The sequence below is a fragment of the Haliaeetus albicilla genome, chromosome 3, assembly GCF_947461875.1.
Source record: "Haliaeetus albicilla chromosome 3, bHalAlb1.1, whole genome shotgun sequence".
Lineage (NCBI taxonomy): Eukaryota > Metazoa > Chordata > Aves > Accipitriformes > Accipitridae > Haliaeetus > Haliaeetus albicilla.
The window spans coordinates 55,186,844-55,214,682 of record NC_091485.1 but is presented as its reverse complement, the minus strand read 5'-3'; the positions used below and the strand labels follow the sequence as shown (position 1 = coordinate 55,214,682).

The 27,839-nt window shown below is 38.5% G+C and overlaps 1 protein-coding gene across 1 annotated transcript in view; it reads right to left on the bottom strand.

Annotated features, from left to right (window-relative positions):
* Positions 1-7,575: 7,575 nt before the first annotated feature.
* The window catches only part of FZD6 (frizzled class receptor 6), a 32,895-nt gene continuing 12,631 nt past the window's right edge, over positions 7,576-27,839 (bottom strand). Inside the window, exons 3-7 of the mRNA XM_069779823.1 lie at positions 17,459-17,655; positions 13,986-15,003; positions 11,755-11,903; positions 10,062-10,490; positions 7,576-9,599 (exon numbers count right to left, since the gene is read on the bottom strand). Coding sequence (XP_069635924.1) covers positions 9,443-9,599; positions 10,062-10,490; positions 11,755-11,903; positions 13,986-15,003; positions 17,459-17,655 — 1,950 coding nt within the window. The 3' untranslated portion in view covers positions 7,576-9,442. The remainder of the gene's footprint in view (positions 9,600-10,061; positions 10,491-11,754; positions 11,904-13,985; positions 15,004-17,458; positions 17,656-27,839) is intronic.

The following is a 27,839-nucleotide window of genomic DNA, read 5'->3' as shown; positions in this document are numbered from 1 at the left end:
AGGCAAGCGCACTCAAGGTCGCTGTCACGCCGTCAGTGCACTGGGCACAGCAGATGCTCCCACCGCCAGGCTGGTGCCATGCATGCAGTCTCTCTGCTACGACTTGAGCTGTTTCCCCGCCTCCTCACATAGCCTCTCAGCATCCCAAAAACCAGCCCCACAAGCCTGGAGAGGAGGATGTGTTCATACACACATGTGTTCCATTCACCTCAGCTATAAAGTTTAAATTCAAGGGGCTGCCCACTGGGTCTCTGGGTCTCTCCACCTTTCTTGTGCAAACTCTTCCAGTTTATGAATACTATTTATTAGAGCACTGGTTTGAATTCAACCAGTAAATAATTGCTATTCATTCCGTGGTCTTCAGAAAGTGAAACAACTGCAGTAGGAAAGATTAGGAGCATTTTATCATGGGAGGCCATTGCCCATGGTTAATGTAGAGAAGACCAGGTCCATATTCCAAATCTGGTAGAACAGACCCATATCTAATGGAAGGGTCTCCTTATACAGTGAGGAGAAGCTTTAACCACTTAGAAATAGGTTCTTCTCAGATGTGGCTTTTGATAGCTAGGAAAACCAGGCTTAGGTGTCTAAATATTAGATGTTCAAGGCTGAGGATCCTGAGTCACAAAAAGGCCTGGTAAGGTAAGTGCCAAGACCTGGACCTTTCATCTGCTTTTAACTCTTGCTGCTTTATAAATTTCCCTGTTCTGGTGATGTCTGGGGATTTTGACTGTGATTGTCAGTTCTATCTATGCATTGCTTTGGGGAACACATGCATACCCCAGGGTAAGCAGCAGAGAGCTCAGGCTCAGCAATGCTGTGCTCAGCATCGCAACACGCAGGATCTTTGCTGATCTACCCTCGGTGCTTTTAATTGTGGAGCTCATCATTTAGCTCTTGTTCACTTTATTACTGCTATTTTAGGGTGAGTTGTAAGTCCATGTAAAACGCTGAGATCAGAGAAGACTGCTGAATTTCTCGAATGGCTCCTTGCAGCCTGCCTGTCTGATTGAGGAAACAAAAAGCCATCTGTACTGCTGTGGAAGAAAACCAAAGTAAGAGCTCTCAGGAAAATTTGTTACGGGTTTAAGAAATAGATTTCATTTTCTTCCACAAAAAAACTTCAGAACTGTCTAAAAATCCATGGGATGATGGCCTCGATCCCTTCTAACACCTTTTAATTTAAATATATTATTTATAGAGCACGCTTAATATTTTTAAATAATCCCAAACTTCTCTCCCTCTATTTCGTTACTTTACTAGCACAGATACACCTATTTATTTAAAAAAAAAAAATCTTCCAGTGGCTTCTACATAAAATTATAAGCATGGCATTGTAGTCACAGCAGTGTTTTGCAGGTACATGTGTTAACACTTGAATCTTAAAAACTAGTTTGGGGCAGATTTTTAGTGGATTAGAATAGGCAGTGATGCCCTGTTTCTGCCTTTGAGAAAAGCTTAAAAGCGTAAGTTGTATCCATATTCTGCTTGCTGAGACTCTGTACCTCCAGGTGACAGTCAAGTCATGCTAACAGTTCACTATGCAAGCCATGAAAAAAAACCCTGATCATCTGAATGACAGCCAGAAAGGACAGGCAGAGGTGAGAGCACAACAGAGTTTGTCAGAGACAAGAGGGGCATAACTGTCAGGAAAGCAAATGGTAACCCTTGGGAGGCTTGTCTGCAGAAGATTCCTGTGTCCATATACAGGAGGATGGCATTTTCCCAGTGTGAGAGAAAAATCCTGGACTTAAGTGTTAATTCTTTACTTCTGAATAAGCACACGGCAGTTCTTAATGTTACTATAGGAAACATTGTATATTTGCACAACAGAAAACACTAGAGAGAGGATTAACACTTTTTATTACTCAGATTAATTAAGTTTTCTATGGAGATAAATCTTTAACATTGTTACCAACAAGTCAAGACCAGGACATAGCTCAGATACCAAGGAGCTCAGCTTGTGGAAACAGGTCCTTTCACAGCCTGCTGAGGCTTCTAGGCAGATCTTTTTTTCTGTCCAAGTCATCAGTTGATTTATAGTTGCATTTCCCTATAGCCATGGCTTTTACAAAAATAATGGAAGCATTGAATATTTTAAACTAAACACCACTCACAAATTGTCAGAGTTAAACATCAATGAAACTATTTGGGAAAACTGTCTGCTTCACTGATAAAGGATAACTCAGGATATCCAGACATTTCCATAGTGTAAATTTTATGACGAAAAGCCCATACTGAGACCTGTTTTCACTGATTGCTGGTGGCAAATGTCTGACTCTGAGGGACTCTGGTCCGTACCTCTGCAAGACAATCCTCGGCACAATCCTTGGCTGCAGTCATGGAAATGTTTGCGTTGGGAGGGATGTCTGGAGTGCAGCTGGGCGAAGCAGGTCCAGTTAGATCAGGTTGTTCAAGGACTTGTGCACATGGTAGAATGGGAAAACTAATTCAGTCCAGTTTTAAGTTAAATTCATTGGGCCTCCAGTGAATTATCATGTGCAGGGAGAGAGCTGAGGCTCAGGAGAAATATTTTCTTATTAGAGTGGCTCTGAATTAGTCAATGGTAGAAAAATTACTTGGCTGCCTCATGAATACTCAATGAATAGAAAGGCCTTTTGCGGAACTGAAAAGCTACATTTCCTTGAATCCTGCGCTAGCAAATAGTTATTAGGATGTGAAATACAATGCTGCATCCAGACAGGAAAGCTTCTTCACTGAAGGGAACAATCTTGGGTTTTCTACACCATTCACCAAGTGCAGGGCCACAGGTCTGTCCTTCCAGTTTTGGAAGATAGTACCTCAAATTAGTGATAATCCTGAAATTAAAGGAATGGACTTGAACTTGGAAATGCTTTTTTTTTTTTTTTTTTTTAATCCAGCAAGCCCTTTGAAAAGGAGTTCCTCAGGATAAGCAAGGCAGCAATGAGGAGCGGGCTGCAGGCTGAGGAAGGGCTGCGTAGCACTTCAGCGCGGCTTGCAGAAAGCAGAGGTCTACAGCCACCACGGCTGGCACACACAAAATACACAGAAGCCTGTGGATGCAAGAGGATTTGGTCACAGAAACAAATGAATTGGCCCAGGACACACAACAGTTGCACAAAACCCCCTGTCTCAGAGAGGAGACAGAGCGAGGGGGGCAGAGCCACAGCAGCAGTGACAGATCTGAACGTGCACGGTCACCGCGGCTCTGCCTGTGGAACGTAGTGCTGGAGCTCGCGGCATTCCCGAGACCCGGCTTCTCACGTCCACGCTGTCCCCCCAGGTGGCCTGACCTCAGCGAAGCAGCGCCATGGCTTGCTGCAAGCAGGGCTGTGGAGCTTCGGGGCAGCACCTACCTCCTCTGGTCACTGGTGACCCACTCTTCATAGGGGCTGCTGGGTCGGGCACTGTCAGAGAGGTTCACCACGAGCGTTTCAGTGGGCTCATCCCACACCTAGCCTCGAGGATACTTCAACAGATAAACTCTTGCATTAAAATTATTATATGTGCTAAAAGAGAAATCTTATTTGACTTGCATCAATAACTGACTAGTGTAGCGGCACCGGAAAAAAGGATCAAGCACAACACTGAATCCCTGGCTCACGTGGAGATGAAATGGTGTTTGGCCAGAACAGCAAAAGACCAACAGGTTCCCGTGAAGAAAAATGCCTTTTCAAGTCCATCTTTGAGTTACAATTTTTACACGAGGTGCTCATCTAACTATGCTTTTGTGAGGCATGACTTTGTTTCTAGCGTGGTTTCCTTACTTCTGTCCTTGTAACTTTGCTGTAATTACAGCACCTCTTGGTTGATTAAAAATCTCATTTACAAGTTCACAATTTCTCTTTGCCAAGTAGGGAAACTTTCATATGGGTGCCCTAAAAATATCTAAAGCTGTTGAGGTTATATTAATTTAAAAAGCAAAGACCTCGCTTGTTTTTTATCAGGTATGCTTTCTTGGGTTTTCCTACTGGCTTGGTGATTTTCCATTTCTCTCCATAGAGAACCCCATCCCAACTATCAGCGTCTCTCACAGTGTCCATTCTCAGGATGATCTTGCCCACTATAATCACAGGAAAAGAGCTCCAATTAATTTCCATGGCGAGTCCTGACTTCAGCCAGCCCAACACATTTGCATCTCATCCACTCACTGGCATGTCACACCCCTGTCAGTGCCACCTTTTCACGTTTCACGGAATGATACATGTCTGCATTGGTAATCCCTGCAGTGCATCCCCTCGGTCTTTAGTTGGAAGTCTGGATCGCAGCCCTGCCCGTAGGAATCTGGAAGGAGACCAAGCCCCAGAGAGGACTGTGTCCGGTGGGCAACATCAGTGACCCAAACCCAGTGCCAAGAAACCTGTTCAGCTGTTTCAGCATCCTCAAATCCTCCGTCTTCGGCTGGGTCAATCAAGACTTGCATGCACTCTTGGATAGTAGGTGTGATACTGCTAGAGGTGGGTGTGGAGAGAATGCAGCTTCCCAGCTAGCTTAAGCCATCGACTAATTAACTAGCTTGCTAATCATTTCCTCCAGGACCTTATCTGGCAGTATCTTATTTTTGTACCCATGTAATTTCTTGTGACCCAGTTTCATATGGTCAGGCAGAACATCAGGAAGATAAACTGGGATGCAATTTATCTTCATAAAAATATAGATACTTTGGTCATCCTTCATACAGGACCAACACGGAACATCCTTTTTCCTGTTAAGATCCCTTTGGTGGCCACGTCGAATGATCCCACCATCACCTCTGTGACTTACAAACCTACTTAATGGAAGTAAAATTCCTTCTTGCCGTTTCTCTTCACCCTGTATGTCAAGAGTGAGTCCTAAAATATCAGTGTACTCCTCTCCGCTTAAAACACCTGATGTTCTCTCATGACTACACGGCCACACCTGACAGTATGCTCTCTAGGCTGCAGACCAGTGTCCCTCCAGTTCACCTACACCCCGTACCGAGTGCCCATTTAGCACTTCCCTTCCCCCCAAACTGCTTTCTTCCACACAGCTCTTCTTGCAGAAACCATTCTCCTCTCCCACTCCTGTTTGTGCTGAGAAACCAGCTGTGAGCTATTTAATGAAGGAAGATCTTTGTATCTTTAAAGATAACTTATGTTTGTCATTATTTTAACGAGTAAGACCTGAAATAAAGCAAACTTTTATTTTAGATTTAGTTTTGATGAACAAAATTGAACTAGGGGGAACAAGCATTAATGAAGAGCTCAGATATAAATGTCCTGGCATGTTTTTAATCTTTTAATTATACTTTGCATCTCAAGTGCTTTTTAATAGGAAGTAAAATCCAGTTAATATACAGAAGTGAATTTCAAAGACTTACATCAGAAAGATACTCTGAGCTCTGCTTCTAGAGATCCAAAGCAGACAGCTCATGAAGGTGTGGTATAGGTTGCCCAACTCCTTTAATTACAGTTAAACTCTAGTCCATTAAAAAAAAGGTAAGTAAGATAAGTATGACAAAAATAAGAGTGAAAGAATAAGTGCAAAAGAAGGTAATGCACAGGAAATAACATTTATTCCCATGAGACTCTAAAATGCCTTTGGTGCCAGACATCGAAATTACTGCAAATACCAGCGGTTAATACTGGCAGAGATCTTTACCAGTGAATGCAGCCAAACAGTGAGCTGTCAGATACCTTCAAAGACCGATTCAACAAGTGGCCAGTGTCAAGGGAGGGATGTAGCATTTCTCCTTTGATGTGCAGCCTTCTGAAATTGCACGCTGAGACTGGGTGGTCAAACTTCAAAGGGAAACGTGATTCCTCATTCTATTCAGCTACTGCATTTTTCGGTGCTTTGCAGAATGCTGAACTTATTTTTATTAAAGAAGATCAACTTTTCATATTTAATTTTTTTTTTATTTTTGCTTCTGAAATTCAACTGGATTTGACTGTCTTTAAACCAAGTATATTCTGTATCCTGTAAAGAAAAAGGACCTACAGTTCTCTGTAAATCATTTGAACAATTGTCAGAAAACTGTATGCTGCTTCAGCTTGCTAGTGCTCCATTCCTGAATTAAGTTTCAAAAAGCAAGAAGATTTAAAGAGGTTTTAAATACTGCAGAAATTTTTCTTATTATCTTTTTAAATGCTAAAAACAAAATAACCATTTTTTCCATATCCCAGGTTAGTTTTACAAACTTGGATTGTTTTTTTTTTCCAAATATGTGCATAGATTTATTTTATACTCCAGGTAAACTTTACCCCACTTTTCACTAAAAAAATTTAGGAAAATAGGAGGGTAAAATACAGTATACACGACATGTACCATAAAACTACTGTATTAGTAATTTCAGGTGCTGTTTATATCATAAATCAAATATGATCTAGTATGTTAAATTTATCTTGTCCTTTGAAAGGTTTTATATGCAACCTGAAAACTCAGTGTAATGCATGCTTTGAAGTGATTTATGAGAGATCCATTAAGAGAAAGAAGGGAAGTAAAAGACCATTTGGCACATATTTTAAGGCTTGGAGAAGCTGTCGGTACCCTTTATTTTAGCTTTCTGCAAACAAAGGCAGGATACAAGACTAAAATGGCTGTACCAATCTTTTCAATTGTTGGCTTTATAGAGCATCTTTCAGAAGATAGCCAGTCTCGATTAAATGACTTCAGTTGATGGTGATGTTCTAGTAAGAAGTTATTCTTGCAGTTTAAGAAAAGCCCATTTAATATCAATTGCTTATTTTCAGTTTTAACTCTGGTCAGATAACAGACGAAAGCAAATAACCCAAACACCTTTTGTTAAGATAAACCGTTTATGAGCTTCTCTGTAGTCCATCACTGTACAGCAGTCTTCCATACCCTGACTTATCTCTGCACCTCTTTTCTTTCAGTTTCTTCCCCTCCATCATTTTTGTGGGCATTCAAGTAGCTGTTTAACTTTCCAGTTACTACTTGGGTATTTCAAGGTTAAAGCATCCGGAGACCACAATCTCTTTAGCTATAAAGGTCACCTTGGGAATTCACAGTCTGTACGTTATTTCTGGTACAGCAGCATGGGAACACACAAGTGCTACAGTCTCCATCTACCACCGATGCATTTCACTTCCAATGAATGTTATGATTACTGCTTAGTATTTCACAGTTCTTTGAAAATGCATCTATTTTTAAACCCACAGTATTGCTGTATCTTCAGATTTACTTTGTATTAATCTTTTTTAGAGCAGTGACCTTCTGAACTACCTGAAAAAAGGAGTAATATTAAATAAAGATGTGTATCGACATTTTAAGAAGGTTGCAGCAAGCACATAGTGTGGAAATACATAGTCTATGTAATCTAAAGGAGGTCTTTAACTAGAAGTCATGAAAGAAAGAATGCTCTAAACCTTAGGATGAAAGACCTGGTTCAGTTTTTCATTCTTTCGTAACTCTCCGTGTTCATGTGAACAATTCCCACCATTGTTCTGTCTCAGTTTCTCATACAGGAGGGATAAAAACACTGCAATACTTATTACCTCACACAGCTCTAAGAAAAAAATACATTCAAGTGTCTTCGGTGCAAAAATACTACAGTAATAGAGCAACAAACATGCTACATATAGTTAATAAGAAATATCAAGTCGGAAACTCTTACTATACAACAGGATATTTTATTACGAACAAAGACAGTAATAACAAAACTACTGAACATGTATATAAAGTTACCCGTTTACAAACATGACTACAACAATGAAGGGCACTTAGTGTGCATTTTCACAGGAGATTTTTCGGATCTTTCTCACTTTCTCAGCAGTAAGAATTCTGTATATTTTTAATGGGGAAATCATGAAAGAAATAACATGTCCTATTTAAGGCAATAAATTACAAATGCTAAAATGCAGATGCTGCAATATAAAGGTAAATACATTCAATTTTTAATACACGATGGATAAAACAAATAATTTTGGTTTATCAGAACTGTAGTTCCTGTTGATTCAGCATTTACATGACCTTTGACCCACGCAATTTTGCTTGATTGTTGAAAGTATCACCATGAATGCTGCCCAAATTGGAACACAATAATTTCTCTGCATAATATCAAAATATTGAGAAATATTTTTATTAGTAATCAAGATACTGAACAGTCTTACAAAAGCCATTGACATTCAGGTTTAGAAAACAGCAAAATCCTGGCTCCAAATTATCTCAAGCAATAAATCACATTGACTTCATTGGAGCCAGGATTTCTTAAGAGCCAAACGATGAAATTCTTATCCACGTCAGTAGTACTTGCTCTTGAGAACCACCCTATCATAAGGAAGGCTACATGTATTAAGGCCTTTTTGATTTAAAGAAAATATATTGCTGTAGCATATAGAAAATTAAGCTTTGTAGAAAAAGTATTAAGGTCTTCTTTTAAGTAAATATATTGTTAAACAAGCCTGTATATTAATAACTCAACAGTTTATTTTCTGCAAGATGTTTCCCTAGAGAATTCTAAAAAATTAAGTTACTTGCATAGAAACAATGTGAAACATATAATTTCACTGCAGCTCAGTAAAAAACCGCAAAGTGTATACTTCAGATTCTGTCCCCCATGCCGCGAGAGATCTGAAGTGTTTTCTTCTTTGGCATGATGCACTGGAACACCACACCAGGAGGGGCTCCAAGAAGCATTTTTCTGAAGCAGTGCTGCATCTAAGGCATGATCCCTGTAACAGGATGCACAGATGTCTGACCAGTCTTGCCCCAAATGCACAGTGTATGGTGCATGTTATATATAAAGGCACAATCTGCTTTACTCAGAACTAAGTAACATTGTCTGATCATCACAGGACTGTTGACTTTAGTAACAACCTAATGGAAGCATGTTAACTTTACCAAGTTTGTACAATACATACAAAACAGTAGTTCTAAATATTGACCTTATGCAGTCAGTTATTTACAAAATTCATTTTTATGTACAAAATAAATCACCATAATTCCAGATTCCCTTTCATATTCAGTGTACAAGCTACCACAAAACAGTGCTATAATTGATACATCATGACACATAATTTAGAGTATTTATAAATTTGTGTATCCCTTAAGTGATACTGCTGTTTAAGACAGAGTAAAGAAGAGAAAAAAATTAACAAGTTTTGAAAAATATCAAAGATGCAGACAGAACTTTTATGCCTTGAAAAGTAAGAGTGCTTTCTAAGCATTATTTTAATGCAATTCATTACAAAGTGTTCTTTATACTGGGAATAATATTTGTTTCTTTCGTCTTTTTCTTAAATTACTGCTAGTCAGTCCAGCCGTGTCCTAGAGAACTTCAATTTCCATTATTCCTGGATAGGATTAAATATAGTACATTATTGCTAGCTGCCCCCCACAACAAAACTTAACATTTTTTAAGTGCAAAGCAAGATATGTGTGTTTTTTAATAAGGCACAGAATATCCGTTACTTCCAGTGTAACACAGAATCCGTATCAGTTTTATACATTGAAAATGTTCATATAAAATTTCAATCTTTCAAGGGTTTGAACTGTTTCCTGAATCCAACTCTCTTCTGGTGTCTGAAGCTGAGTAGACAAGTAGTGATACGGAAGCTGACTGAGAGACATCAGGTATTTGGGAACAGCTGCTTTGTAATGGAGGAGATTCAACAAAATCATTTTTAGGAGTTATTCTGTAAGTAATGAAAAATAAAACACAGGGAGTCAATTTTAAGCACAGTGCATTACACTGGAAAAAAAAACCCATTTTTAGCAATGAAATTATAATATATCTTAAGCTATATTCTTTTCAAGAGAACACAATACAGTTCTGTATACTCTTCCAAGCTTAGGGTCACCTCTCAAAATGATTGCATTGCAGCCACCGATTTCTTGAGGGTCACTGTTCAACAATACAAGAATATCCTACAAGTTGAAGCTCCAGCACTCAATGCTTAAAAGGAGAAGAAGAATCTTACAAAAATATAAAATAGCCCATATGAAACAGTTTGTAAGAATTACAGTACTCTTGACACTTACTGAGGGTTAACTGTATACTGAGAGTATAGTGATTCTTCAGAGGGAAGAAATAAAAAATGTACAAAAATAGTGGCAATACTCATAAACAAGCAAAAGACTGAGTTAAGGAGCCTTACCTTCCTTCACCTACTCTCTTCATACTCTCAGCCAAGCTGCTCATATCACATGTGCTATCTGCTTTGTTTCTTTTTTCCACCTGATCCACGGTCAGTTTAGAACCAGATAACATTTGATCTCCACTGTTTTCACCTTCCTCGACTCTTTGGGCTGACGTTCCGTCTGCCTCTATCTCTTTCTCAGATGTCTCTGGAGAGGTTTTAATTTCTGCAACAGTTTCTTGGCTTAAGTAATCATGATTAGTGATTGCTACTGCAGAAGTTCCATGATTTGTTGTGCCACCTGTACTAGTCCCCATTGACTTTGAAATGACTTTCAATCTGTGTGAAGTTGATTTGTAGTGCTTCTTTTTATGTTTAACTTTGGAATTGTGCCTCAAGAAAAATTCACATGATTCCTGCAGCACTCTTCGACTCTCACTGATTGGACTGAAAGAAAATACAAGCATGTAACTGAATGAAGAGGATAACCTTAGATACAATGTAATATAGCTTCATACACAAAAAAAAGTGGAAGAATAGCAACCAAAGATGCAATCTGAGCTGGATGTTACCGAACGAGGGAGAAAATTACATGTGAAAAGAGAAAAAAATCTGATCATAATGGCTCCAAAGTAATTGTGTCTGTGGAACAATTAAATAAAGCAGATTTGTACATTTCTTACTTCTGCAAGTAGGTCCAATGACTTTAGTAGATTAATCATCTAAGAGAAGAAAGCAGGATTAGCTCATAAGCAGCTGTATTACCAAATTAACTTTATGTAAAGTAAACCTCGTTCAAGTGGAAAAAAAGGTAAACATTACAAAATTGACTTTGTTATTTTTAAATTCTTACAGCTGAAAGCAGTTAACATCTGAAACACACGAAAAATTATACAGGAAATGGAAAAAGAGGGGAGAGGGAAAGGAAGCTATAAGCTCACCATCAAGGAATGTAGATGTAAAATAAAAGGAGCTTAAGGACTGCTGCCTTGGGAAATCCAAAGAAATGAAAAGATCTAAAACCACAGTATAATTTACGAGTAACACAGATAATCTAAAAAGAAATAATCAAGGAAAAAAAAAAGGAATGGAAAAAATGACAAGAAATGGAGATGACATTTATAATCTGTTTAAATCCATAGATACAAATTTACTAAAATTAAGTAATAAAACTGAATTATTCTGTTTCAGAAAAAAAATGAGGAACTGTAGATTAATACAATAAAAGTGATACTAAAGATGGGTCAATGAAAATTAATTTTAAAATAAGACAAGCCTGGCAGAGGAGAAAAGCAGAGGATGTTATTACTGCATGATAGTAAACACAGCTAAGTACTGTGCCAACTGAACACGTGAAAAGATCTAAATTGATGGCTGAAATTATCTTCCCTCATTCAACTGGAAATCAGAGATTTATTAGCCAATGCTAAACACAACAATATGTCTTCTGCTCTATGAAAGAGAACAGATCAGCAGAGGAAAATATTTTCTATCTTCTGAAAATGTTGTCAAAAAGTCATCGCATATGTAAAACTTCCACAGACTCCAATGGAATTTTGCTGATGCCCATATGCGGCATTAAGACTCTGAAAAAGAAAGGGCCTAAGGACAACATTTTGATTACCTGACTTATATTTAAAGAAACATGTCTGAAATCCAACTCATCTTAAACTATACACTTTAAAAAACAGGAATAAAAAATTGTTCTTACTCTCTTTTGCGGTTTCTGTTGAAGAAATTAGCCCATTCAGAACAGGTCTTTTTACTTCCCACCCAGAAGACTGGAGATATGCCAACAATTAATGTCAGCAAATATTTCATCAGAAACAAAAATATTTCTGGTCTTGCTAGTGCCTTTGCCTATAAGATAACAAAGTTTAATAAATGCAAAGAAGAAAATATACTTGTTGATTAATTTTTTAAATGCAGAAAACAAACAAATTATGTAAAAGAGAGACTTTCTCTTACGGCTGCTGTTCTTTGTTGAGGCTTGTACTGTGGACAAATGTTAGACATGTACAGTCAAGTCAGACCTGGTTAATGTCTACAGCTGAATACACAGAGAGGAGATTAGTCAGAAGGAAATATTTTTCTTTTAAATTGAAAGGAAACATAATTTGGGGGGTAATAGTATTAGTAAACATGTTCTCCAGAAATAGTTTGTATGTATAAGATTTATCCCTTCAACTTAAAAGAAACAGTAAGTGGATGAGTTGGGAGTTAATCAGATTAGACAGCATCGTCAAGGAGCCGCAGGGAACTACATAGTAGTTTTCTGTTTATTGCAAAATTAATCCACCTATTTGCAGAACAGGATCATAGGAGCTGAGACATATAACTCAGTAAGAGATTATTATCTCCTGCTCCCATGCTGCAAATTTAATTTACGTTACCTGGCTTATCTGCCAGTCCCATCTATGAAAGTCACTGCTTTTGTTAGCCAGGTAACATTAGCTACTTCAGCTGAAGTTTGTTTTTATTTGGTTTTGATCTGGCCAATGTAATAAATGTCTACAAGCTAGTTCAGGTAAGCCAAGGCCGAGCATGCCACTTTAAGCTACTCCACAGTTAGCACACGCTGTTTGTTATAGGGACAGATCCCATTAGGTACGTCTGTGTAACATTCCCTGTTGCTATTTACTCTTTCCAATGGGTTAATTAAAGGCTAAGAATACATGCTCTTTCTGTGTTATTATGCCAAGCTGTTATATTTAAGCACTACAAAACAAGTGGGTTTTTTGAAAAGCATAAAAGCCTTGTTTTCAGCCTTGTGTATTTTGGACGACTTAGGTTGATACAGAGCTCAGTTTAAAACCCACCGAAGACAAAAGTGCACTCATTAAGAATGGTAATGGAAGAAAAAAAACCCAAGAAGTCTGTGAGCTGTGCTACTCTCAGCTTACACTGACTTCAATACGGAGGATATAGAGGATGTTTAAGAATGCAGCAGGATCAAGCCTTATCATTCCATAATGCCTGTGTTTATACTCCTCTTTTTAATCATAGTTTATTGCAGTAAAAACATAAGATGGTAAGTGCAAAGCAATGAAAGATGACATGAGACACTCGCATTTCTCTTAGTGATGGAGTCTTGTTTTATATTTGTTCTTAAATGGAAAGAAACAAACCACAAATTACTTGCAATTGCAGGGATTTTTATGTACTTACAAAAGATTAAATCCATAGAGTACTGAATATGGGCAGATTCACTTTAAAAGCCTTTCCAAGGAAGTGGTTTTTTAAGGAGTCAAATGTTAAATACAAACAGCTCTGCAATTTAAAGTGCTGTTGGGTTGTTTGGGTTTTTTTGGTTTTACTTGCTTTTTGTTTGTTTGGGTTTTTTTAAAGATTTCTTCACATTACTGAAAATCAGCCTGCAAATGACAGCTATCATGGAAAAAATATACTGGAAATTTGTTTTGTAATTTCAAGTGTTTTACACTTCTACACTTTGAAGAAAAAAAAGATGAGAGTGATTTTAAAACTATGGTTATAAGCAACATTTTAAATCCAATTTAGACTCAATTTTCAAGAATCATTATTTCAGCTGCAACTGAAATTGATGAAAATTCACCTTAGGTACTTTGATACTGAGCTATGCACCCAAATACTGAGCAACTACCTTCAGGAACAGACACTGTAAAGAACGATCCTCCCTCAACACAATTTGTAACATGAAGTTCAAATATCACAAAGATTATATATTCCGTTTAGAGCGGTGAGTTGGAATTGCTGAGTGCTATCAATTTGATTAGGGAAAAATTTCAAAGCAAAAGTACCATACCACCTATTTTGACTTAAAAAGAAACTAATCAGTGCATGTTCTTGAACTGATTACTTAACGTGAAAATAATTTACTAACCACATGGCAGACATAGTGATGCATAAGGGTTTTTGTTAATTAAATTTCAAGTATTATTTATAAAGGAAACTGCTACTTGCCTGATAAGGACAAGGAATATGGTACTGGTCACAGTGGTCAAATACCCAAGTCGTTTCCCAGATTTTCCGGTTTACCAGTTCATAGATGTAACATCCAAGAAGTGCTACAAGAGGCACCAAGTATAAACCACTAAAAACTCCAATTCGGATCATAAATTTCTTTAGCTTCTCCTGGTTTCTGCCATCATGCTGTATGACTTGCCGCACATGATTTAAAGAAATAATACCAGCTAAAAGAAGAGAGAGACCAAAAAAAACACAAAGGCACAACGGCAAAAGCACAAAGTACAGAGAGGCATCCAGATCATAGAGACCCACAAAACAGACTCCACTGATATTGTCCCCTTCAACTTTGTTCATTGCAAGGAGCATAATGGTTAGAAAACCAGGTATTCCCCAAGCAACTGCGTGGAACCACATGGCCTTTTGTGCAATAGCTTCACAGCTCCATTTTCTTCCCGCTGCCAGGAACCAAGTGATTGTAAGAATCACCCACCATATAGTTCCTGCCATAGTGAAAAAATACAAAACCATGAAAAGGACAGTACAAGCTTTGTTCTGGGAGCCAAGAACAACTGTTTCACCAATTTCTAACTTATCATCTGCCTCATTACAGGCAGTTCTGTTCCCAAGTAAAAATCCAATAAAGTACATTAGAGAGACTATGCTGTAACAGACGGAGTAATATATGATCGGCCTCTCCGGGTACCTAAACCTTTTAACATCAATCAGAAAAGTCAGGAATGTGAAAAGCGTAGCACAAAGACAAAAGATTGAAACTATTCCAATGAAGCTTTTCGCAACATCCAATTCATAATTTTTGAAGTACATATTGGGACATGGGGGTGCACACTGATCAATTCCTAGAAACTTGTAGCCTTGTCCATTGGTAGTGTGTAGGTGTCGTGGACACCAGAATCCATAATCCCTTCGGGTCTGGCCTGGGGTCTTCTGAGTTCCATGTACGTTTGTAGTTACAGCAGCCGTGGCAGGAACAGTCTCATCACAATTGACTAGTCTAGATAAATAAACAGAAGAGGAAATACCTTAATACCCCTCATTCTCACTATGATTATTTCTTAGAAATATGAAAAAAATCTGATTCTAAGCACTGTTAAATTTTGTAGATAATGCAAAATGTGCATTATATGAAAAAAATCAGGCAGCATTTTAAAAAACAGACTTCAAATATTTTCAGTTTAGAAGACTATTCAAACAGCTATTTAACTGTTGTTCTCTGGTTGTTGTTTTAATGCTTACGAAACACTACACAGATTGCAATTTAGAGTCTTAAATTCTACTAAACTTTTAACATATGTACATAAAAATATTTACAGTAGCTGGTTTTTTTAAAGCTGGTTAACAGTAGACTGTTGGAGACAGAAAACACTCTTGTCAAATGCAAGCTTCAATCAAGGAACAAAGAAAGAAGGCTGACAGTATCTAGAATTAACTGATGACTACTGTATGATTATTATTATAATTTTTTATGTTATAGTGAAATTTCATTGTCGACAACTATAAAACCATCTCACTGAAAAAGACAAAAGCAGAAAAGATAAGCATTGTAAAAAAGGTCACCATTTTAGCAATTTTTTTTCTAGCTCCATAATATTCATTTAAAAATTGCTCAGGACTCACTTGCTCAAACATGTAATTGGACACAATACGCGACCTTTTTATATGGTTAACACAGTATTAGCAGTGTTAGACATACCTTCAAACTAGCTGATGTAAGTATAACTCAAACAGGTAAGCATTTACTCAAAATGGGATTTATATTTATATGCATTCCAAGTTTAAGCACGTATTTTAAAAGAACAAGCTTTGCATTCTAGCTTTTAAAGTAAGATTCTGTTATCTCAAAATGTTCTTTGTCAAACGCTACTATAAATCCCTCGATGTCAGTTTCCAAGCTCTGCTTGAGCAAAAAAACTTCAGTTCTTTGTTTCTCTGCATTATCATGCTGTCCAAATAAATCCAGACCAATCATTAAGAAAACTGATTCTGTAGCAGATTTTTTCATTAACCATGGGTCAGACCAGTATGCACGGCACCAGTGCGGACTTTAGTCACCCATGTCTTAATAGGCATTATGTATATCTGTAAGAATACAAGAGTGTGAATCTCAGGACTCCAGTTACTGCCCATCCTCACACCAGCTCCTCTTCCATGGGCTCCAGCAGGAGAACATCTGCTGTTTTAAGAGCATCCTGCATTACATGGACTTCTCTGTACCGGCTATTGGGGAGACATCATTTCACGTATGAACAGAGCAGGTTCATCTTCATTAAATGCTAGCAGTAACAGAATAATTTAAAGCTGCAGTGATTCCTGCAAAAATGTAATTTGATCTAAGATGTCATTTGAAAGATACACTGAGTAACTGGCTTCACTCGTAATCTTTCCTAATTTTTCAAAACAATTCTTGAAGACATTTGCTCCTCTGAGTGGCACTACGATCGCACAGAAGCTCACACTAGATGGGAAAAGTTGATTCCTTCTTGTTTTAAAACGCCACAACTTCAATTTTTCTGCAGAATTAAGGGAAATGGCATTAATACCATCTGTCATATTCACTCCAATACGGATTTCTACCAGAGATCATGGCACAGGACTACAGTCCTAGCTCTCCATCAGCCCTATTACAGATTAGCAACTGCATGGGGGTTAGCAAAATGACTTGAGTTTCCACTCTCTGCTCCTTCCCTGTACTTCTTGCCCTGATGTGTGTTAAAAAATCCTAACCATCTGGCCTTAATAATTTATAAATATCTGCAGCTGAAGGTCAGATTCTCAAGAAGATTACACTGGAGTGTTTTCTGTGGTTTCCGTTTAATATATATAGACTCAACTTTTCCCCAAATGTAGTATTAACGGTCTTGTCTCTGGAACAGACCTGTGAACACCTTTGAGAAAAAGGCGAAATTTTAAAAAAGAGACTTCTGGCAGGCAGTACAGGAAAAACAACACAAGATTGAATTTGCACATTTAAGCGGTTAGGAGTAAGATATGGCTTCTACTATTTAATGCTCTGTGTCTCTTCAAATACAGAATGTTTTTATATTTCATTATTTTGTGAGCAATTACTTATAAAACCCCCATGAAGTAAGTATGACCATCCCTAGTTTAGAGATCAGAAACCAAAGCAAAATCTACACTGTAACATTTAATATTTTAAATTTTAAGAAACTTACAGTAAAAAGCTTCTTTTAGCAAGGATCTGAATACTGAAAAGAACTGCTGCAGAACTTTGTTGTAAAAAAGTCACAAGCAGGAAACATAGGTGATCATTTGAATAATGAAAAAGTTTTAATAAAAAAATAGTCCTATGCATAAGCACTATAGGGTCACCAGGGATGAGGAAGCTACAGCAAGGTGGTATTTAACATCCTGCCTCAGATTTTCAACTGAGTCTAGGTCAAATATGAAAATGTCACCCCTACCACCTGTCAACATGAAAAATACCCCACCTGGTACATTCCAGCTCTTCAGGCCACGTGATACCAAAAGTGTCCATCAACTGCTTACAGTCAGAATACACTTTCTCACAGAGGCTTCGACAAGGGTGAATCACGTGAACTTGCTCCAGGCAGGCAGGGACAAAGGCTTTGCACAGAAATGTGTGGACATCTGGTGAACAGTGAAGATTCATAAGCGTAAGAAAAGGCTAGGGGAAAGAAAAAGGCTTTGATTAATAATTTTAAAAATATAATTCAAGGCATCAAAACTAACTTTCTTCACTATGGCTCACATTTGTTCCCCTGCAGGTTTGAAAAGATACTAGAAAATAGTGTTTGTTCAGCAGTTGTGAAAGAGCCAAAGCCAGTGGTCTAAGCAGTGAGAAGCTCCGTTAGCACTTCTAGCCCAGCCCCTTGCCCTGGGATCTTGGCCAGTCTCTAACTATTCAAACCTGGTTTTTCCTATTTGACAACATTAGATATCTGAAAGGTATTATGAAAGCCCAAGATTTTTAAAAAATAGGGTAAAACATTAAGTTCCTATGTTCACCGGTCAGCTTCTAAAGTGGCCTGAGATTTTCAAAGGTGTGTCTGTCTCTGTAGTTCCTGTTAAATTACATTTTCAGTCTTAAGTGGTATGTTGTACTCATCATCTTCTCCGATGCTAGAGAGGTTTGGCTTTTTTTGATTAATGAGGTCCAAATGTCATTATTCCTCATTTTTGAAACACTGCATTTCAAAATTTCAACATGACCGAGAATTTCTCTACCTGCATTACCGAGCAGCAGGCAGTGAATAACTGATGACCGTTCTTAGCAGAGAATTCACAGAACGAAATTTAATGCAACTTTTTCCCCCCCCTAATTCATTCAATCCATTCTTTACAGTCAGACAGGCTTTTAAGGAAAAAAGCCCGATGTTCCTTCAGTACATTTTATCAACTTGATTACTAGGGAAAATTATTTTAGCCAAAATACTGCTGTGTGTGCAAGCTTCAGACAAACCAGAAGCTGTCGGTCATTTTTGCAAGTGCTGTGTCGTTATAAGGGCAGCTTATTGAGGGAAGCAAGCGACGACAGGCTAGCAGCATCCCAGGCGCGCTGCCGTACCTCTAGGTGGGCTGCACCTCTAGAGCAGCAGTGCCAGCAGAAGGGAGGGGGGGTGCCGGGGGGCTGCGTAAGCAGGCCCTCGCATCAGCGAGCACAAGCGGAAATAAAACCGAAGAAGCCAACCACGCAGCCGGTGACCTGCTGGTGACTCTGGGCCCGTGGACGCTAGATCACGGATCAGCTAGGGCCACGAGGCGCCAGGCATTGCCAGGACGCAGGGCGCGACGCCTGACATGCATAGGAGGGCCGGGGGGATGCGCGGAATAACGGGTCAGCTCCTCCGCCCCGCTCGCCGGGCCTGCGGAGGCTGCCCACAGGACACGAAGGGAAGAGGAGCACGTGTCGAAAGGCTCCGGCCCTGCTGGTTCCCAAGGCTTCGGATCCACTGCAGGCTGCCGTTCGCTGCCCTGTCTGCCGCGCCGGCTACGCGTTCCCGACCCAGCCCTTGAGAGTAAAACAAGCCAGTCTGAACACCACGCTGAGGGAACTAACCCACGGCTCAGGGTGAAATCCATCTGCAGCATCATGTCAGCCTAAGTCCTTATTAAGTAGGCGTTTTGACGAAACACTTCTTGTTTTTCAGGGAAAAGGAATCTGTGTCACACATAAATAGTCAAATTCATGCATCAGGAAAGCTGAAACTGTATTTAACACACTTTGGAACGTGCTGATAAATAGGGACACTGCACAATATTTTCAAAGTAGGCAAAGCTGTTAGTAAGATTTTTGTTCAGGAAGAATTTTGTTTAATTCTTTGCCATTAACAGCTATGTCTCTCAAATATTCAACAAATGACTGGTAAAGGAAGGATTAACTTCTGAGTCCAGAATAGCATCCTTACTTCTGTCAGCTTTTAAGTATCTCTAATTATATATATATATACATCCATACCCAAAGAGCAAGTCTTACTACTGAGCATGCAGTTTAAAAGAAAAGACATTGATAAATATATTTTCCCCTTCAAAAGGGAATATCTACAAATCCTCAAGGGACCTTTATAATAAATGTAGGAATGTGTGGGGTGGGGGGGAAAGGAGAAGATAAGGCAGAGCAAGAATAACATAGAAATGCTTTATGAAAAGCCAAAAAAATGTTGGCACGATCCTTCAGAGCACTCCGGCTGCGTGCTGCATCTGCAGATGCCATTACAGCAGGCGCACAGAAGTCTGATCCCCGCTCTGGACGTCTGCTCTGGAGCTGCCTTCGCAGGAACCCGAGACTTGAGTATTTTATGACAAGGAAAGAAGTATAGCTCTGGTATAATGTGCTCCAGTTCCATAAGTTGGAATATTTCCTAAATGCTACACAGCTTCAGATGAAAAAAGGAGTCAGGAGTTAACCCTAAATGAATTAAATTCCCTTTGCATAATCATGCTTGTTTCCTTTTCAATTAAATATTATTTGCTCCAATGGTTAATATATGTTAGCTCTGTACTTCTTGCCCCTTAGGATAAAATAAAGATAATAGCCTGGGTAGTCATATACAACTCCTACAGAAATGGAGTTTACTTTTCAAAGTAATTCTTGTAGAAATTGTCTTGATTGTTATGAATTCTTCCTTTTTATCACCCACAGTTCATCTCAGTTGATAAAAAATAAAATTAATTTTCTAGAGCAAGCTTTGGGGTGCCAGTCAAGAACTTTTGCAGACTTAGGTAAAACAGCAGTATTTTGTCTAGAAAGAAAGAATTAAAAAAAAAACCCAAACAAACAACATTCATATCTATGAAACCAACTTTATATACAGAGATATTTTAATAGCTATTTTGAAATGCAGCTAACAATTTTTAAACAGCATTTTCCAACATAGCTAAAAAGGCTATATACTGTAAGCTTGCTCCCCTGATACAGAAAATGAGTGTAAAAAAAAGCAATGTCTGGTGAAGAAAGTCAGGACATAAAACCAACCTTTACCATTCTAACAGAGTTTCTGTTATATGAAGATACTTAAAAGCTAAAATATCACAAGAATCACTACATAATAATACTGTAGATTAGAGGCAGATAATGACAAGCAAAAAGTAAATGTTTGCAAGAGTTTTACTACAGTTTTGTCATTGGCTAAATACTGTTGTTTAAAGAACATATTTTATTTAAATGCAAAACTACCTTAACAGATAAATACAAAATTTTAGGAAGTAAGCTACGCTCAGTCTGTAACGTAATCAGAGGAGAAATCCAAGGACTTGGCTGGCAAAAGTAGTTGTTCTTACAAGATTTCTTTCAGCTTGCTAAAAATATTTACCTTTTGACTCCTGGAAGTATGAACACAAGTTAAGAGCAGGAGGTCTGATGTTCTGAAAGCACAAGACGACCTTCTGAGTCAGACCAAATGCGCATTGAGCTGGCCACCCCATTCTCACCCTGGCTGGTAGCAAGGGGAGGGTATAATAAGACAAGCTTGGAGGTGTTAAAAAAATGTGTAGACGTGGCACTTCAGGACATGGTTTAGTGGGCATGGTGGTGTTGCACTGACGGTTGGACTGTATGATCTTAAAGGTCTTTTCCAATCTAAACGATTCTATGATTCTATGATAAGCTGACACCCCTCCCAGTTTCCTACAATCAATGGTTTAGGAAGCCAGCTGCAGGTTATAACACCACCATTGTGTTGAAAAAGACACCGACAGACCCCCTTTCTGCCTAGAACACATCTAATCCCTTTTTCAATCATTTACACTAATACCCTTTGTAAAATACTACAGCAGTAAGTTATATTGCATAATTTAATCAGGCACTGCTGAGAAAATACTGAATTTTATTTGTTTACTGTAACTCCTTGTTTTGCAACCTAGTTTGTGTTTTGACAAACAGCTAACAGATTACTCTCTACATTTTCCATGTCATTTTGCCATCCTGCTATCTTTTACATACTATATTTATACATTGGCATAATGATGTTTCAAATTTTCATTTCTATTCCTGTCATAATATACTTTGCCTTCTATTTGCCTTGACTACATTTGAACACTGCCTCACATTTCCACAGTGACAACAAAGACTCTTTTCTGAGTGACAGTAACTAATATAATACTGTGCCCACCTACTGGTATGGATAGTGGGGGTTTATTTTTCCCCATATTCATTATTCCGCATTTACCAACCCTAAATCTCTCCTACCATTTTATTGTCCAATTGCATCTATCACAAGACCCTTTTGCAACTCTCTAGTCAATTTTGTTTCTCAGCAAATTCACTATCCATCCCTCTTCTAGGTCATTTATGAATTAGCTGTGTATCAGATGTTTCAGTACAGATGACTTGGGAGAACCACTCTAGTAATTTATTTGGTACAGGACGAAACTATCAGCTAATGATTTAATACTCTTCATTGTAAAATAACATTTATTTATTCCTACTTTTCTTCTTGTTCTTTAGGCAAGCACTGGAAAAGAGAGTCCCCATTGGGTCACCAGCATAGTTTCTTTAAAAAACGTAGGTTATGACCATGTCAAACTGAAGTATACTATACTGGCTGAACCACCCCTTTCAACAAATGTATCGAGTCCCTCAAAAAACTCCAATAGATTTTACAGGCAATGAGTTCTCTCAAGCAAAAAAACTGTGTAAAATGTAAAACTTTGCCTCAAGCACACACAAATGGGATCTGTAAAATACAGATTTATTTTCAGAAACTGCCTACTTTTACCATTTAAGAATAGCAAAAGAGGTAGTGAATTGTGCCTGGAACTCTGCTAACAATTAGGTATCTTTAAATGTGGGCTTCACTTCCAGCTAGCCAATTTGGAAATGTTTCATTATAGAAAATAACAGGTCTGCATTTCCTGATGGACCATAAAAGCAAAATCTTACCAAAACCAAAGTATTTGCTCCTCCAGCTGCAAGGCCTGTAAGCAAAAAGTGTAAAGCCAAGATCACAAGCTGACACTAAGAATCAGTTGCTCAAGGCGGTGTTATCTAGCCCATGGGTGTCTCAACCACCAACCATCTTTTACCCAAGTGGTTAGTTGAGTAACCTGCACACATGCACGCACCGATGTCTTGAGCATCCAAGTCTGAGACTAAACTGAGAATCTAGTACCACAGTCCTCTCCACTTCAGTAAGTTCGGGATCTGCAGGTGGCACAATCACACGAAATAGGCTCTTCCAGGAAACCAAGGCACTTGGCATTTCTAGCATTAGCAACCACTGCCCTGTCACATGAAGAACAGGGACAAAAACCTGCAGATTTGGTGATGGTAGTGCTAAAAATAAAGTGAAACCAGACTCTTAAAACCAAGAATGGAGCCTCACAAAGCCAATGGAAGTCCTTAAATAGAAATTCTCATCTTCCTGCCATCCTCTGCACTGAACAAAACACCAACACCTTACTTAGTAAATCCTAGATTCTTTACAAAGTATGTCTATGTTATATTTTCTCCAGAAGCAAAGCCAAACTATCTCGGAAATCCAGTTACGGTGTGGTCCTACAAACAGTAGCACAACTGAGACAAGTGAAAACAAATGGTGCAGAGTACAGAATAAATGGCTAGGTGCAAACATGCTCTTAAATATGCTTTGCCAACAAGTAAATTGCAACCTAGAACTGTATGTGAATCTCGTGCTCAGCTTGCTTCTCTGTTTTGTGCTTAGCAGGCTTACAAGTCCAAGACACAACAGAAACAAGCTCATTATTCCAGACAGACAGTGCAGATGCTCTGTCCTACCTCATCTCAGTTTTACCCTAGAGAAAGTATTACCAGAGAAGATCAGATGTCTCTAGGGTTGGGATGTATAACTGGTAACATATGTCAAAACATGTAAGTGAAAATGTTCTCCTGTACCCTGCTTATTAATATCACAGAAATATTTAAGTAATACAGAAAACAGTGGATCCAAACATTGATGTATTTGTTACAATCAGCTATGGCAAACCTTGACTGTAAGAGACAGGAAATATCTTGAATTGCTGACATATACAGAAGATAAGAGCCTTTGTTCAGCCATTGGAGCCAGTTACTTAAGATAGTAACAACCTACTCTCCTAACCACTGAGGTCTAGCTACCAAGTTAAAACATTTAGCTTAGTTAATCTAGTTAACACTGAGGTTAACTAAGTTAAACAATGACAGACACCAACTGTCTCAATGTTAAGCAATGGTACCTGTTTCATGATATGATACAAATCTTGTGACCTAAAGCAACAACATTACAACCTTGTCACTTACCTAACTGCGTATTTCAATCTTGGAAGCAAACACAGACTTAAATCTGAATTTCTACAACCATATACTACACTGTGTACTCCTGATTCCTACCTATATTAAAGTTACACATTGTTATTCATGAAATATTTACCTGCTTTACAAGAAATAACATCTCACCTAAATGATTAATAATTAAAATCATAGAATATCTCAAGTTGGAAGGGACCCATCATTAAGTCAAACTCCCTTGCTCCTCACAGGACACTTTTATGATTAATAATTAACAATTAACGATTAATAATTTACAGTACCAGAGTTAAACACAACTGCTGTCCAGTAAGTGTCACTACAGAATTAAAGTACAACCTCAAAACCTAAACGCAATACACACACTTTCATATGTGCTACTTAGGAAATACGGCCACCATCAACCATGGTACGCATAAATGGTCTCAAAAGAACAGGCAGTAATTACTCTTAATACTCACAGAGCTATACTAACAGTTAATCTTCACAGTATCTTTAGCCACTTTTATAATGATAATTTGTTTCAATTAAAAACAGTGAAATAAGTATCGCACGGTTGATTTAATCCTACATTATTGTTTCAATAGAGTTATTCTGGACTGGATGTGAACGAGATTAGCATCATACCCAGACAGATTAATGCCTTCATAAAATTCCTAGATGGGCTGGCAAGGGTGGTAATTTGCTGATGGCCACAGTGAATCAGCTGCCAAGAATGTCTGACTTTTAATTCATGCACAATTAATTAAGTCATGATAAATAAATGTCCTAACACATAAAACTAAATGAAGGATGAAATTTTCAAGTTTGATTAAGATTCAAAGCAAGGTTGAGAAAAGACTAGGTTCTTCCTATTGGAAGTTACATTGATGGATCAAAGGCAAGATAAACACACTTTTAAGTTGGTATGTAAGGATTTAGAAACTATTTTGCAGGACTCTAAGGCAGTTTAAATGTCAGCGTCTTGTTGCTACACGTCTGCTAGAAATTGCTACTTAAGTGCAGAGCTGCAAAACAGAAATGTGGGTGCAGCTCATGAACATTAGTGCAATGTCAACCATCCTTTACCAACAAAGATGGTATGAATTAACTTGGGGGCCCACATACTCCATGTCACTACCTTAGCTGCGGGTAATAATTGACTATTGCTGCCAGCAGCAAGTATCAGTCATAATCTATATTTTCTAAACTCAGTTAAAATTACATGGGTAACTTCTCTACAACAAAAGTTTTTCAGGACTAAAATTCACTGATTGGAATAAAATATTTTAGATATGAATATATATAAGTTTAATATGCATCATTAGTGCACCCTGATTTGACAGAGGTAAAAGAAAACCATCAAAAGCACATGAATTTGACTTATTTTAATAAGCTGCTTTTAAACAAAGCAACATTACTTTTTGCAGGTTTCATAATATAATTAAGGCAAATGCAGTCACGTTTAATTCAAAAGCTTGTCAAACGTTTTTTAAACGTGATCAGTTTATAGAGATAAGAATGAAATCTTTTGTCAGAGTAGAAAGTAGGTTATCCCTGTAGTTTAAAAGACAAAATAGTTTAAGTTTCCTACTCAAGGACAATCTGGAGTTTAAGGAGCAGGGCAGGGGGGAATGCAGTAAACAAGCAAGTGGACCAAACAACACTGTTCTGCAATGAAAGGAGTTTACAAAGATACGAGCTTTCATCTTTGCCCTTCAACTGAACAACAAAGGCAACGCATGCCCTTGGACTTTCCGAGGACTCTGAACAAAGCGTGGGCACAGCTTAAATTGCAACAGTTGATAAACTGAACTGTTCCCAGCAGTCTGCTCCTCCCACAGCTGTACAGGTATGGGAGCTGCCAACTGGTCAGCACCTGAAACATCATCACTTGGAAGGCAAGGTCAGATGGCAGCATCTTAAAAAATGCTGTGCTGTAAATACCAGTGGCCCAGGGACTGAGCAGCCTGCAGCCAGGTGCCCATGCAGTGCAGACTCGGTGGGCCAGAACTTCATCACACCTGCCTCAAGCTAAACTAGCCAGGCATCGGTTCAGATCCCAGGCTGTGCAAACAGTGAGCTGAATTACTCATCATCTAAATGTTCAATATATTTTCATATCTGCAAACTCTTCACCATCATTCACCCCTACACATGCAATATACCTCAATATACATATTCAGGCCTGAACCTTCATACTAGCTGTTCAAAGTTGATGGGAATATTAATCAGAAATCCAACCAGGATAAGGACAAGGCACATGGGGGAAGGTTTTCAAAGGTCAGTAGGGCAGCAAGGCACTTATGCACCAAAAAAACCCCCAAACTCCAAAACACTACTCCAACACCACAACTGGGCACTAAACTTGCCATTGCCATTGACAGTATACACAGACACACGCACAGAAAGCTAAAGCAGGCTATTCTGCTTTTTATTCCTAAGGGCTTCAGACTGTTTTACATTAACTAGCACCTACAGAATTTCTTTCTGTAGTACAACTTAGTTCCATGTCCCCTTTAAGTATTTTTAAATGCAAAATAAAAATACATGTATCTGTATTTTTTTAACTATAGCAAAGGTTAGAAACAAAGGAATATTACAACTCACTAAGAAGTTATTCTGAAGCAAACTAAAGTCCAAGTATTCCAATACTTTCCAAAATAGCTTATTAGCAAAATTCACTGCATTTTGTGGTTCTAAGCTAAATTATAGCTTGACCTAAATTATAGATATTCCAGCCTCTGCAATTTACAGTCCAAAACAAGCATGAGAGAGTTTTCCCAAGCATTACAGAACTCAACTATTTATACAAAGTTTTCAATTATATATGGTTTTATCTCCATGTATACTATACAGAGCATAAAAGACAGACAAATATAAGTTAACTGAAGGAAAGTACCCTGTGGGCCCTCAAACATCTGAAGTCTAGACAGAGCTTCATCACATCTGGACTGTGGTAGCAGAAGAACCTCAAAATAATCTTACATTCTTCATGTATTTGCCATGTATTACAGGAGTAAATGGATTTACTACTGAACTTTTTGTGTAGAACACAATTTAGAAGACTACCAGTAATACTGTTGATATCTGCTATCTATAAAAAAGCTCCTAATTTGAAGGGAATTCCAGCAGAAGTCATTATTGTTCTGGTTCCAAAAAAAGACCAGATTCATGTTTCCCCCTGTCTTTGTGAGTGTGGAGACGCATGTTAACGAAACAGCACCTCCCAAGTTACCAGAGTAGTAACCCTGCACTACGCCTTCGTCCTTGCCTACTTCACGCATAAACTAAATCAGGAAAATCTCAGTCATGGCAGGATTGATCTTCTCAGGCAACCTTCTGTCAGTCTTCTGTGACATCAAGGAAAGCAATTAAGAGCCAGATCCACAAACGGGACTGGCTATTGCAACAGAAACTTGTGATGCCTCACTTCCAGGCACTTCACAAAGTCCTCACAGCAGTTTCCCTATCTGATGTCCATGCAGAGAAGCACCCGAGAATGGACATTCACAGTATTCAGGAAGTGAGATAACCTCACAGCCAGAAGAAAATGCTCAAGAGGAGCAGGAATCAAATGGTACAGATCTCCAAAACTTAGGCAACTAACACCAAGCTCTAAGGCAGTGTTTATGTGACAGACTACTCAGAATGCTCAGGGATCCATGTTCAGACACTTTCTCTGCCAGTCTATAAAATAAAAATTTAAGCAGTCTTAAAAAAAGAAAAAAAAAGAGCTTAAGTCAATTGCTTAGTGACTGGTATGCTCATGGAAGAGAAAGCGGGGATCCTGTTCCACTGAGTATTTAAGTTTTTTAAATAAGGTGATACAGTTAAGAGATTGACCTGTCAGTGCCAGCTCAGCCTGGAAGGGACAACCAGTCCTCTTTCCCACAAATTACTTAACTCCCCTTTTCTAAGCCCAAGTCATGCTAATACTAGGAGGACACCAGAACATTCGATGTCCTTTATCATTACAGTGTTATCGGGATGGCAAGAAAGCCAGTTCTATGGATGCAAAGGCATCTGAACCAGCTCTGCACAGACCACCACCATCCAGGGGCCATTTCTACACGGCTGCCGATCCTGCTCCGAGTCTACCCAGGAACACAGTTATATGGCACAACACC